This window comes from Centroberyx gerrardi, chromosome 17, assembly GCF_048128805.1.
Source record: "Centroberyx gerrardi isolate f3 chromosome 17, fCenGer3.hap1.cur.20231027, whole genome shotgun sequence".
Classification (NCBI taxonomy): domain Eukaryota; kingdom Metazoa; phylum Chordata; class Actinopteri; order Beryciformes; family Berycidae; genus Centroberyx; species Centroberyx gerrardi.
The window spans coordinates 10,303,542-10,318,323 of NC_136013.1; the positions used below are offsets into that span (position 1 = coordinate 10,303,542).

Consider the following 14,782-nt stretch of genomic DNA (forward strand, 5'->3'; position numbering starts at 1 on the left):
TTCCAGTAAGGACTCACTTTCTTTTGTCCTTCTCATTAGGAATTTATACAACCAGAAACTAACACTGGTGATTTAAGAGGCCATATACTTCAAGTGACTCAGTATTAAGTGTATGAGGGAGCTGTTGGATGATGTCACAGCATGTTACAATAACACAGTAATGGCTACATAGTATTTCATGTAACATTTATATCCCTCCCTCTCTTCCTGGACAGAATTAATGCACCAGTGATATCACACTTTGAAAACCCCCGTCTCCCTCAGCTCTTTTAAATGGACTCATACACGGAGCTAAAGTGTCACTGCATTAAACAGAGTTCAAAGTACAAGGCGCCCTCAAAGTCAGACCTTCCCAAATATATGATGCTATAATCCTGTTTATTTACAGAAATGGTTAAGCTAGAGGTAGAAAACATATTTCTGAATAACGCATGACCCCATGTCATTTAATCCTGTGCTGCAATATACTATCTTAATGCTATAGTGCACCAATCCTGCCTCTATGTGCCTGCAATGCTGTTCTTTATACAGTATAATTGCCTTATTTTGCTCTGGGTGATGATGTGTGAAAGTACTGAGGTGAGTTTGGGTTGAATCTCAGCAGCTTTGAGTCAGTCAGACACAGTTGAGGCTGTTGAGATTTTGAACCATAATAAATCCTCTTCAGATGAGGCACTTGACTTCGAAATTCTAGTGAAAATAATTCATCTTTTAAAGTCGCACTGAAATGGAAAAATCACTGTTTTGCCTTTTTAGCACATTCTAACTATAATACCATACACCTATTTCACAATTTATGCCAAAAAAAAGACCAAAAAATAATTTTCTTTTCTTTTTATATCAAAATCTCATTTCTTTTGCTTCCTGGAAAACGGAAAACAATCAACTGCCTTTCTCTCCCGAACTGGTTTACACTTTTGATAGATCCTTTCCCATGTTATGTCCCACCCTAATATGCTGTTTCAACAGGAAATTCATCACATTAAGCAAGCAAGTTGCTTTCAAAATGCTGTTTCATTGTGACTTTAAAGGATGAGTTATTACTCAGCTGTTTTCTTAGGATGAATTTTTCTCAGCTAGAGACTAACAGAAGGTAAGCAGAGTAGCTGCACTTGCACCATAAGCAAATATATCTTCCTCTTTTTTGTGGAAGCGGAGTATTTAATTCAAAATGCAATCATAATATTTCATTTTACATCTTTGCACTTACACACACCACCAGAAAAAACATATTTCAAGGTAAAAGATGAATGTTAACAGCTCTGAGTTATGTTTGTGTTGCATATAGATTTCTTTTATGAGGCGCGTTTTTTTTTTTTTCCTGAAACAAGGAATGGAATTACAATGAAGTGGCCCACGTTGCTCATAAAAGAGCAGTTCCTTTATGAGCTGAGTGCCTACCTCTCCCAGTACGTCCAGGGAGAAAACCTTTCCTTTAATATAAGGGTGTCTCTGCTGACAAGCTTTGTCGATGACTTAGATTAAGGGCTAAAATATGGCTCTGAAAACCCCCTGCCTTTACCCTGAGCACCTGCAATCACATGAAATTGGTGGTGTTCCTGCAGTATTTGCCTTGTAGTCTCAAAATAGCTCCTGTGCAGCCTTGGTTTGTTCTGCTGCTGTTGTCACGGCGGGTAAGGCCAGCAGATAAATGCATAGGTCCTTGAGTTTATATGATCTCTCTTTCTGCGTGTGTCTGGGTTGTTTTAGATGTGTAAACCTGAACCAAGTGAAGTGTCGTCTACATTTGTCATACCGCCAGTGAAAAGCTCTCTGTCTTGCTCGTAAGCCGGCTCTCATGACTACAAAGGACGCAGACACACAGGTACAGTGTAATATCTACCGAGCCCTCCAACACTCACATGATGTAAATGCATCACAGCATGCATAATTGCATTCATACATAACCCAATAATTTTGGCATTTAGCTGGAGATGTGAAACCAGGTTAAATGTTGCAGGGAAAAAAACCTATGAAAGCATCAAAGAATTATAACCACTGCACCTCAACACTGTACAGTAAATGTACAGTAGAAATGTGTAAATGTTTGTTGTTTTATTTATTTCTTCTTTTCCATTATTGTTTGTAAGGCTCCCTTTATATATTCCTGTTATGATGCCGTAAAGTGAATGTGGAACCGTAACATTTTTTATAGGCTTTGTACTACAGGGAACTTGGGCTAACTTTCTTTGTCCTGTGCTGTACCTAGGGAGAAATGAAAGAAGGAGAAGAGGGAAAGGAGCAGAAAAGTGAAAATGAGATTTAGGAGAGACTGAATAAGAGAAAAAGAGACGGATGAGCAGGAGAGAGAAAGAGAGAGAGAGACAAAGAGGCACAGCACTGCATTGCATCAGGCGAAGTTGACAAACGGCTTTTCTTCCTCTCTGCCCTTTTCTTTTTTTTTATGAAGTTCTTGAGTTAGGGAGAAATCTTGAGTCCCTGCTGAGTTTGAGATGGATGTGCCAGTGTTGCCGCTCTTCGATTTCTCCGCGCTTTGCAGAGTCATCCTGGCAGGGGAAGCATCAAGCATCCAGCCCTCCCCGGATCACCCGCAATGGGCAGCTCCAAACATCTCATTCTCTCTCTCTCTCTCTCTCTCTCTCTCTTTATTTCCCTCTCTTTCACTCTCTCTCCCCAGTGTGGGCGTTTAGTTCAGCACTTTCTCTTTTTTCTCCCCTTCTGTTTTTTCGTGTTTGACCTTCACGAGGAGCGCACACAACCTTCCCCCTCAGTCCAGGCTGCTTTCTTGCATCCCTCCTCAAATGAGAGAAGAAGGGATGAGCAGAGCACCAGAAAGGGCAACTCCCACTCTATTCAGAATGATGATCAGCTCTTTGTCATTCCTACAGAGTACAAGGGGCATCTCTGTCTCTGGTCAAAGTCACAAACTAAGTTAAGAGTGAGACCCTGCAGATGTATAGCTCACAATAAGGGCTGAGGGCAGCGTTTGATTTGATGCATGCTGTGTAGGAGTTCCCTCAGGCCACGCATGCTATTATGGACCATAAAGTATTGATGTGTCTCATGGAAGCAGCATCAGTATTGAAACACGTTGCAGTGGCATATTTGCAGAAACTGATGAGATCCTGATATCAAGGTGTGTCCTGCAGTGGGGTTTTCTACAGAGTGGGTGTGGCTAAGGTCTTCACTGCACCAAGGCAAAACTCACACTGGAGAGATATGATGGGGCATTCAACACAAGCTACAGCAGCAGACACAAAGTATTGCACCTCACACGTTTCTGGTGTACATGAATCCCACTTTTATTTTAGACAGAAAAACGATGTTTGTTTTTTTCTGGTCTGTTTTGGTTACATTTAAAACCATTCTATGAAAAACTGTAGCACCAGAGCAGATTTCTATTGCCCATTCTTTGATAAAAATGTCAATTTGTGCTATTTTGAGTTTTGATCAGCTTTGATTGGGGAGAGACATTTCCTTCTTGTATATAAAAAAGACTAGCACTTCATTTCTTTTCCAGTCATTTGCAAAATAAAATAGAGAAAACTGTATATCCTTTTTTTTTTTTTCATTTAAATCACAACAAATACATTTAAAGCAAATAAAAATTGGGCGGCATTTAGCATAATCCAAGCAGGGAATTAGCTTTCATGATGAATATTATATATTTATATATTTATATGTATACATATATATTATGTTTATATACAAGTATGGCACTTGATTACACAAAAGCAAGAAAACACTTCACAAATGAAAGCAGTGGGCGCTTTGGTGTGTTATAAATTAAGGAAGTCACAGACGTTAGCGTTTGCAGCAAATCCACCAGATACTGTTTTGCAAGTCAGCTATTAAGCAATGGAATGGTTACATATGTTAAGGTCAGTGGTGCAACACAGGCAACAAAAACATGAATGACGCTGATGTATTTCAACTAGGTTGATCCATAATCATTACTGATTTATATATCTATGCATATATAAATCTGGATGGTAGATTTTTCCCTCAACCACTGTGTATGGTGTCACTTAAACAGGTTGGTGTCAAAAATAGGTGGAAAAAAATGCTTTAAAAACACCGTCAATAGCACATATTGGGTTAGGTTTGGCTCTCAAGTGTTCACCTCTTAGTGCAATTTGCATTTACTCTCTTCAAGTACAGCAGAACAGCCCACAAAGAGTAAATATGTGAACACGTTAACATGGTCTCCATTTAGCTTTTTACAGAGTATAAACGTTACTAAAAAGTTGCATCAGTGCAATAATAAATAAGTAAACAAACGTGTAATCCACGCTTGCCATGAAGTCCTTAAAAGACAAACAAATCAACAAAATCTGCCCACTCTTAAGTCATAACACGAATTAGGCGTGCGGAGCTGTCCCTCATTGTCCATCATGGTTTTTCAATCTTTTCATCTCGGACTCCCTCCCATGAGTTACACATAAGCAGAGTCACTGGACTGAGTGCGGCCAAAATTAGGTACACTCATTCTTGGCAAGTCCTTGTTTCTGATTTCATAAATGGACTTTCGCCGAGCCTGCACACCTCGCACGGCCGTTTTGATTTTCCTCCAGCCCAAGTGATTGAGTTCTGCCAGGTTCAACACCACACAAAACCCACTGACCGCAAACATGAACACCAGGAACACTGTCTTCTCCGTGGGTCTGGAGACGTAGCACTCGACATCTTTTATGCAGGGGTATCGATCACATTCGTACACCGACGGGACGTTGAATCCATACAAGAAATATTGACCCACCAAAAAGCCTATTTCCAGCGCGTTTCTGAAAACCACTTGAATGATGTAAAATCTGGAGATGCCCTCTTGTCGCCTCATTTTGGACTTAGTAGTTCTCATGGCCGAATTAGGGATCTCTTTCACTTCCAAACAGTCCGGCTCGGCTTCTTTGGTGGAGTTCTCCGTGTTTTGAAGTACTCCATTAACAATGGTGTTTTTAATCTTTTTGCTCTCGTCTCGCTTCATTGAATCTTGATCCTTATCCAGTGTCAAATAGACTGTTGAGTACCGTCGCTCCTTTTGCTTGGCCGACTGGTGCACCGAGTATGTGATAAAACAAAGACTCGGAGTGCACACCATGATGATTTGAAAAACCCAATATCTAATGTGTGAAATGGGAAATGCCTTGTCGTAGCATGCCTGGTTGCAGCCCGGTTGTAAGGTGTTACAAACAAACATGGTTTGCTCGTCATCATAGACAGTCTCTCCAACTATTGCTACGATAAGAATCCGGAAGATGACCACCACAGTTAGTAGGATCCTAAAAAGCAAGCAAACAAACAAACAATGTGAAAATAAGTGTGTAAATATATGTGTTACTGATATCAGTGTGGTTCATTTACGCGCTGCCTTGGTGGCTTATGCGCTCAATGGAGTCCAATGCTGGCGTGTTGGTTTTAGGGAGCTGTCCAGTGCTGAACCGGGACGCTCGTGAGGATGCAATGTGCTTCTTACTGTGTGCATTTATGTGTCAATGTGTCTGTTTCAGTGCGTCTGTGTGGTTTATGTGTTTTCTGATATTATGGTTGGAATGATATGTAAGCAACCCGCGTTGCTTTGAGAGTATGTGTGAGCTTTTTTTTTTTTTTTTTAATGGAAAGGGGTGATAACGCCAGCGCTCTCTCTCCTCCTGAGTGCACAACGACCACTCAAGCCCCAACAGACAACCATGGATGGATGGGTGAATGAAGAAATGAATGACACATGAATTTTAGTTTAGTTTAGGGTGATTGAGTTTGCAGCACCATCCCGGGTTCTGGAGAGACAGCGGTCAACTCAATTACTTCGCTGCCTCGTCAAGGAAGAAAAAAACCTGTGAAACAAGAAAAAAATCCACAACACAGAAACGGGGGACTGGGGACCATGCTAAAGAGGATCCTGGAGGCTGCTGCATTTCTTCCGTTGTTCTTGTTCTTTTTTGTTGTTGATCTTACCTTCCTATCATAGTAGAGTGCTGCTGGACAGCAGCCTCCAGGAGCCTCTCTAGTATAGTCCATTCCCCCATTTCTGATCATCCGGAGAAGACGAGGGCACAACGGCACTCTGCTCAAATCCCTCCGAAAATGCGCTTTATTCCTCGTCCCGTTTCTCTCTATCTCTCGTTGTTGTCAGTCTCCAGAGCGTCCGATTTGAGCTAAAAAATACATCGATGACGGGATGCCGCTGCCGTCCCCGTCTCTCTCCGACTCGCTCTGCGCGCTGTGTGGTTGGTTGTGCGCTGAGAGCGCAGTGCCAGTGAGCGTCCTGCTGTGTCTGCCGAGCGCTCCCACGACGTCGCCACACTTTTCCTTGTCATGGGAGTCTGAAGGGCTGATTACTATAAGCCCTCCTATTTTCGATCTTCAGATCAGGTTGATGGGTTGCGCGCTGCGACTGGATGGAGGGAGGTTGGATTTAATGTCTTGCCAGCGTTAATCCGCCTTTAAGTAGTCTCCCCCCTCCCCTGCGTCACGTACGCGCAGACAGGTCGGTGGAGCGCAGCCAGGAGTGCCAGGGTTTCTCATTTTCAATATTCGGTGCATATACACAGCACGTGCCATTTAGTGGACGCTTTAGTGGACGCTTTTGCCCAAAGTGCTATACAGACCCATGAGTGTATACATTTTTATCATGGGGGGCCCTTATGGGAATCACACCTCTAACCCTGACAATATTAGTACCATGCTCAACTCACTGAGCTGCAGCACCACATACAACAACATCCAGCCCTCCGGGACAGGGCTCGTGGATGCGCGGTGTCCTGAGCTCAAGGGTCAAGGTGGCGTCCTGATGTTGTTGTTTTTTTCTTTTCTGTTTTTTTTTTCTTGTGAAAGATAAAAACATATAGCTTATGTATGTAATATGCATATTCTGCCTATCACAGCATTTATTTATTTTTATTAGAAAACTTGTTGCTTTTTAACCGAAGCCCGTGGACTATTATAAGGCTTTATAAAAGATGACACTCGTCCTTTCTTGAAGCGGATTTCCTTGCGTGCCTAGAGGTTGGCTCTCCCTCCCCGTGTCGCAGACTGCTGGCTGGGCTGCTACAGCTATTGTCTCCACCTCGGGCAAAGATGATGCTCTGGATACAGTGACAGAGTGAAAGTACCATCCGAGTTGCTAATCGCTTTACAAGGCAGCCTGCCTGCCTGCCTGCCTGCCTGTCTCTCTGTCTGTGTGGAGGTTTAAAAATAGATGCAAAATATCTGACTCCGCCCTGTAGGCTATATTGCCCTGAGATATGATCAACTTAGTGCGCTGCATTGTGTGTGTACATAGTAGATAATATATTAGATAATTTGATTGTTCTTTTAAGGGGAAATCGAACGGCTTCACTATGAATTACATTGCATGTAATAAAAAATGACTGCATTTCAGGTAGCAAATGGAACTTTTTTGTTAATTTATACCTTTTGTTATTACAGGCTGCGTCTTGATCAATGCTCTCTAAGACCGCATATTATTACTGAGTATTTGAGCAATAGGCAACTGTGTGGGTGCATAATGTTTAGCCAATACAGGTAGGTAGTGCGAGTTTAGGCCAACCTGCTCTGGGAGACTGGGATTACTGATCACGTGATAGCGGTGTTTTCACTCAATGAAAGTATGTGAAGTTAATTTCTCATGAGGGGGCTTATCCTCTCCGCTCACTGTAATCTTTTCTAATTCAAATCTTTTATAACCTTTACTCAACCATCACGTGACGGAAGGACAGAGGCTCGCCCCTTTTGAGAGAAAGAGACAGAGAGAGAAAGAGAGTGCAGTGATTTTTATCACTGTTATTCTGCTGATTTAAACCATGAATAAAATGAAGGGTAGGCTTTTGCAAAGACACAAAGAAACGGGTGTGTTGCAAGTCCCGGGTCTCGTTTATTTATAAACCTATACATATCCACATATAAATTGCACTTGAGTGTAAACAAATACTGGGAATTGACGACAGTACATGAATCGCCGTTTTTGGGGGTCGTGGGTTATAAATTGGGTTGGCGCAGAAGGAGGTAACAGGGGGTGGTGGCGGTGTGTGTGTGTGTGTGTGTGTGTGTGTGTTGGGGGGGGGGGGGGGGGGGGGGGGGGGCAGTCTGTCGTTTAGAAACACTTCCTGTGGACGATGGAGGGGCCAGCCTCGTCATACTCCTGCTTGCTGATCCACATCTGCTGGAAGGTGGACAGAGAGGCGAGGATGGAGCCGCCGATCCACACAGAGTATTTCCTCTCAGGGGGAGCGATGATCTAAACACAAGGGGAGAGAGATTGCACTGGTTTATTCGGGACCCTGGACAAGGGTGTACACACACACACACACACACACACACACACACACACACACACACACATACATACATACACACTTGAACTCCTGATCTTCCTTTTAAATGCGTAATTAGATGTTGTTGATGAAGTTCTGGATGGACCACACATCCCAAACAAATGATCAAATAGCTTAAACCAGGGCCGACGCGCAGAAATGTTCCAGTAACATTCAACAGTGAAGCAAAGTTACCTTGATCTTCATGGTGCTGGGGGCCAAGGCAGTGATCTCCTTCTGCATGCGGTCAGCGATACCGGGGTACATGGTGGTTCCGCCGGACAGGACGTTGTTGGCGTACAGATCCTTACGGATGTCAATGTCGCACTTCATGATGCTGTTGTAAGTGGTTTCGTGAATGCCAGCAGATTCCATGCCTGTGCAAACACACACGGGCAAGTAAGTTATCGCGTTGTTTTACCCCAAAGAGCACATTTGATATCGCCGTCAGCTGTTGTAACAGGTGCTGAAACGGACAGCTCCCATCTACAGCCGCGCTGAGGAGAAAATCTGAACAGGGCAGAGCTGCAGCCGTGGAGGCCGAGCAAAGAATCCACTGGTTTAGATCACTGGCTGCCTCTCATCGGTCATGTAGTACTAGGCTAGTAAAGCAAAAGGGGTAAACTGTAACCTCCAGCCGGTGATTATCATGAGGCAAACAACCACTAAAATGAGTAGGCTAAATATCCATTCTATTTTCCGAAAATCGTCAATTTAAAAGACCCTATTCGGATATAACTTACTAAGATGTATGCCACAGATTTGTATGTCAACCAAAAAGTGGGCAAACTATTCCGCTAATACTAAGGTGAATAAACCGAGTTTAGTTGGGCTTACCTTTCACTACAGCCCTGCTTCTCTTACACTGCAAAAATACTTAGGCTACTTTAGTCGAATATTGAGTCTTAAAATAGCTTACTGTATTCCTTAAAACAACTGAAAAAGTAATACCATTGGAGTAGGTCATTTCATTTGTTTTCAATGCAGTTTCATCTGTTCTGGGAATTTACATGAAACAAGTGAGAGTGTCTAGAAATTAGGCGGATCAGGATAACATTAATAATATAGTCCTTGATTAAAGCCTAAGAATATTTTTGAAACAAGCTGATTGGCATTGGAAACAAGGAAACTTACCTCACTCCATTGGCAGATATTTTTCACTTGTTAAGAAAATGAAGAATTGAAAACTCAATACTAATATTTCTAAAATCACGTTGCGGTGTTTCGTTTTTAAACTACAGTTCACGGATCACTCAAACTAAATCTAACTCTTGAAAGGTTGTTCTCGTCTTTACGCACCGATGAATGAGGGCTGGAAGAGGGTCTCCGGGCAGCGGAAACGCTCGTTGCCGATGGTGATGACCTGGCCGTCGGGCAACTCGTAGCTCTTCTCCAGGGAGGAAGAGGAGGCGGCGGTGGCCATCTCATTCTCAAAGTCCAGAGCCACGTAGCACAGCTTCTCCTTGATGTCACGCACGATCTCACGCTCAGCTGGTGGGATCAGATTTGTATGTTGTCAAAGGTGCCTCATTCAACACATCGAAATGTATAAAGATGAAACGTATACGTGTTTTTTTCGTGAGCAGTGTGTTGGGTGGCAACACCTAACTGCTGTTTAGTTTCCCCAGCAGTGTAATGAATTGACATTTCATTCGTTTTAGCTGCCTAATAGTTTTACAGTTACCCATCAAAAAGTCGTTACTCTTCATCACCCCCTCTATATATCAGATTGAAGTTGAATTAGCAAAAAACAAAAAAAAAACAAAAAAAACTGATTATCCGCATCCCCATATTAGATGAGAAAAGACAGAAACGTTTACTTTCTCCAGGCCAAAGTATTCCCACTACTTTGATTTTATCGAGCAAAAGGATGCTAGGAATCTAAGTTATCTAACAGCTGAGTCATCACAGTTTTTGAAGGTCAGAAAAAATAAACTTTGAGGGGGGCTGGTAACGGAAAAGTAGCCTAATAAAAGTTACTAGTGTAACAAATAACTGCTCTCGAGGTGTGGTAAATAAAGATATGGCATTATTTTAGAAACGGGTAACGAGTAATGCGTTACCAGCCAACCCAGCTCTGTTTGTGAGTAATGTGGCTCGGTGGCTTGTAAGTACCGGTTGTGACGAAAGAGTATCCACGCTCAGTCAGGATCTTCATGAGGTAGTCTGTGAGGTCGCGGCCGGCCAAGTCCAGACGCATGATGGCGTGGGGAAGCGCGTAACCCTCATAGATGGGCACGTTGTGGGTCACACCGTCACCAGAGTCCAGAACGATACCTGAGGGTGATGATGAACACGTTAACATTCATTCATTCATTCATTCATCCACTCATCTATCCATTCAAATCTCACTTTGTCAATTGTCAAATCAGCCCCCACACACACCAAACCCACCCACTCTACACATTCATTCATCTATTAAGCAAAAATCCCACACTCAAATACACACTAAACCACGCACGCGCACAAGTACACGTGGCTTTCCATACCAGTGAGGTATCTCTGTCACGTACCTGTGGTACGCCCAGAAGCGTACAGGGACAGCACGGCCTGGATGGCGACGTACATGGCGGGAACGTTGAAAGTCTCGAACATGATCTGGGTCATCTTCTCTCTGTTGGCCTTGGGGTTGAGGGGCGCCTCTGTCAGCAGGGTAGGGTGCTCCTCTGGGGCCACGCGCAGCTCGTTGTAGAAGGTGTGGTGCCAGATCTTCTCCATGTCGTCCCAGTTGGTGATGATGCCGTGCTCGATTGGATACTTCAGGGTCAGGATACCTCTCTTGCTCTGGGCCTCGTCACCGACGTAGGAGTCTTTCTGGCCCATACCGACCATGACGCCCTGATAACACACAAGACCCAGGAATCAGTGATGAAGTGGGTGAACTCTGGCCTCCAGCCGGTGATCATCATAGCGCATCACAACCCCAATATTAACAAAAAACAATCTTATTTTCAAAAAAATCGTTAATTTATGCTGTTTTCCTTGTTACTATGATGCATACTATGAATTTACAGCATAAAGGTGGATAAACTCCCCAAGTAAGAAGGTGGGTAAAATTAGTTTGGTGGGTTTACCCGCCATTACATCCCTCCAGGAATCTTATAATTGTAGCTTATAATAACGACAGTTATCCTCACCTATTAGTAGCCTACATCTGTAAATCGTGCGCAATTACGCACGGAGGATCTGTCCCTCATCCCAAGCCATCGATTTGTTTTCATGTGGTGTAACGACTAGTATCAGGTAGCCATAGGTTTATGATATTGTATGATTAGTCTATATTACCTGGTGACGGGGGCGACCAACAATGGAGGGGAAGACGGCGCGAGGTGCATCATCTCCGGCGAACCCAGCCTTGACCAGGCCGGAGCCGTTATCACACACCAGGGCGGTTGTCTCTTCGTCGTCGCACATGGTGTCAGCTGTGAAACACACGCGCGCGCGCACGCACGCACGCACGCACGCAATGCCACTGTTAGATCCAGTAATGAGATTCCCTGTGTGTTTGTTTGTATTAGGTGATTACAGGCGCACGCACGCACGCACGGTGGGTAGGCTATTTGTGATTAAACCACTCAGAGGGTGGTTACTGGTTAAGGTGTATTATAGCTTGTGTCCATCCATGTCTTTTCATGAACCAGTGAGATTAGTATTTGTTATATGATGGGGTTAGAATTTCAGAATTCTTGCCCATTACAGGAATATTATCACTATAATATTTAGGCTATATAATATTAGTATTATGAAGCATTATCATTTTCAGCATGTCACATCAATTGCAATCCATAGTCCACCCAAGAAAACCAAGAGAGGCTGATGGACAATAAGACGATGCGGTCTAAGATTGTGTGGTCAATCTCAGTTCCAGTTAGATGATGCCATTTGGTTAGTCAAAGGCGGAAGCATTTGTATGGAAGCCCTTGTCAGTCGTGTTAAAATCCTGTATCCATCCTCCTCTGATAAATCCGTTCGCTGGCCTTATTCAGCTCTTCTTCAGTCAGCCCCTCTACTCACCAGATCAGCACCAAGCGCCGGATCTTGAGTGTTTAAACCAGGGGTGCTGAAAAGTTAGGACGGCCCAATTTATACTCTGACAAGTGTCTGTGAGACGGGACAGTGGAGTGCGACCCCTTCTCCATATTTGGTAGCTCATCGCGCCATTGACAACAGCAAGTCCATTAATGGAATGGCAAGGAGAGGGAACTCCCGCGCGGGCAGCTGCGCCTGCCGCCCATGTAGGGAGGAGAGGGGGATGAGGGAGAGAGACAATGCCGGGGCAACCAAACACTGACTGCAGGCTTCCTTTTGATTGATTAACTATAATATTACTATAACGTGTATATTGGACCTAGTGCGTTCATAGTAACCCAATAGTCCTTTATGGTACTTTTTTAATCTCCTATAATATCACTATATAAGAATGTTTTAGTAGAGAACACACGGCCGACCTAAGTCTTATCAGTGGAATCAATGGGTTTGAAACTGTCTTGACCCTTTAAGTCTAAACGGTTCACCGGGATCACAACACTGTTATAGTCCTAAACCACATCTAGGCCTATCTGAATCGCCAAATAGTATTCTGATGAATCGTAAAATCGCTAAATGGATGATGAGTCCACAACCTTTTTTTTTCATTTGCATTACTCAAAACAGTAATCTCTTCTGTCTGCTCCTGTGTTTCTGGAAAGGGCTCCCAAACATTATATCCATTTAGCTTAGAGAGGCGCGTGTAGTGCTACCAAATGGAGAGAGAGCACGAGCACTTGTGCCGCACAGCTGGTGGCTGCAGCTGTTTGACTTATTAGAAGCAGAAATTCCAAACTCCACATTTCAGATTTCTCTCAGCAGAGGGGGAAGCCACTGTGTGGCGAGTGTATCTTCACTCATAACAGTTTCATAGAATTTAATGTTGTTTTCCCTTCATGTAGGCTAAACAATAGCATTCCTCTGGAGTCATCATAAGGCAAATGAGAGGATATTTCTAAAGAGACATTCATGGATTTCATTTGCATAAAATCAATGAGTTTCCATAATCATAATAAGCTGCTTGGGAGCGGTTGGGTTATTGATGTGCTGGCCATGCAACATGGCTCCTGCGGTGTCCACATATGAAAAATGTTCAAATTATTACAATTAGTACTTAGTCATGCTGTCTTGGTTTGTTTACATATTTTATTTTTATTGACCTGTGACAGGGAAATCATTATGCAAAACATATCTATTTTAGAAAATGGCCTATGTGCAAAAATTGTAAATAGAACACAGCATGCAGTCAATTATTATATGTAGATCTTACAGGAAGAAATTCAAGTTTAACATCAACATTTATTCATTGCATTTGCTACATTTGCAGTTTATTCCACTTTTAAATGCATATTTCTCTTCCTCCATCTTAACACACAAAGGTGCCTCAAACACCAGTCTGGTCCGGTAATTAGTATTTATATAATAAAAGGCAAGGTAGTGTGTTCGTTCATGTCAAAAACTGTTGCAGAAAAATCAAAAGCAATGCTGATCCCTTCTGTTATATCCAACATGAAAACAAAGAAGAAAACAGCATATCTCTTGTTGTGACACATGCCATATTCTTTCTTTATTCCTCCAATGAGGAAAAAACAAGACATTAGGGATGACATTGCCAGTTTACATGAAACAGAGAGAGCGAGAGCAAGCTCTGAAGGCTGTAAAATAACATTGGCTAAGAGCAGTGGATGGTCCTACCACAAGGAGGACAAGACAAAAGGGCACAGCAAGCCATGAATCATATGCTGCTGTCACCCGACCCCGAGCCATAACCCTTCACTGTGTGACTCTTTGTTTTGGTCTTATGTAATGAATGGTAGGCTGTGGCCTGCTTTAAGCATCCTTTTGCCCCAGTATTCAAATAATGTTAACATTTTATGACCATAGCTTCACTGAGTCTGTCTATAGGGAACATGGCTGTTATGATCAAGAAGGAAAGGTGGAAGACTGTGGCTCCTTTCAACATGATTTTGCCCTTGTGCCAAAATATTAAAATGCTATAAACTTGACATTGTTGAGTTTGCCACTATCCTTCTTTGTGTGTGTTCAGGTAATATCAACAAGTTATGGACATGTCAGGCCAAGGGCTCAAGATATATGTAATAGTATTGTATTGTTAGACTGTAAAATATTTGTTCTCATAGAGGGATATAGGCTCAAATGGGAATTAATGAAAATTGTGTGTTCCTAGAGCACCCAAGGGTGTGATAGGCTCATGGCGGTGCCTGGTTTAGACACGGAGACACTTGGAGGCTGCTCAAATAGTCCCATCCTGTGATTTTCACTTTAGCTGTTGCTCCTGAGATTAAATCATTGTGGCACGATCATACCGCCTCCCTAATCCCGTAACCCCCTCAGGAGATCGGCCTCATTATTCAGCAGCAGAGGTGAGATAATAAGGACAAAACTGTCCGGCACAAAAACCTATTGATTTTCGATGGGAATTTCACATCATAAACAGAGTACAAAACCTTTTAAAGAACCCTGAG

General features: G+C 43.0%; 2 protein-coding genes across 2 annotated transcripts; both read right to left on the minus strand.

Annotated features, from left to right (window-relative positions):
• Positions 1–3,726: 3,726 nt before the first annotated feature.
• Positions 3,727–6,008, minus strand: LOC139914033 (gap junction delta-2 protein). The gene is made up of 2 exons (XM_071902221.1): positions 5,914–6,008; positions 3,727–5,240 (listed from the first exon to the last, which is right to left on the minus strand). The coding sequence occupies exons 1-2, from the start codon at positions 5,982–5,984 to the stop codon at positions 4,397–4,399; spliced, it is 915 nt and encodes a 304-aa protein (XP_071758322.1). The 5' UTR covers positions 5,985–6,008; the 3' UTR covers positions 3,727–4,396.
• A 1,807-nt stretch (positions 6,009–7,815) lies between these two features.
• On the minus strand, positions 7,816–12,318 carry LOC139914018 (actin, alpha cardiac muscle 1). Its single transcript, XM_071902199.2, has 7 exons — positions 12,285–12,318; positions 11,556–11,692; positions 10,784–11,108; positions 10,386–10,547; positions 9,570–9,761; positions 8,466–8,647; positions 7,816–8,194 (listed from the first exon to the last, which is right to left on the minus strand). The coding sequence occupies exons 2-7, from the start codon at positions 11,682–11,684 to the stop codon at positions 8,051–8,053; spliced, it is 1,134 nt and encodes a 377-aa protein (XP_071758300.1). The 5' UTR covers positions 11,685–11,692; positions 12,285–12,318; the 3' UTR covers positions 7,816–8,050.
• Between the last annotated feature and the right edge of the window lie 2,464 nt (positions 12,319–14,782).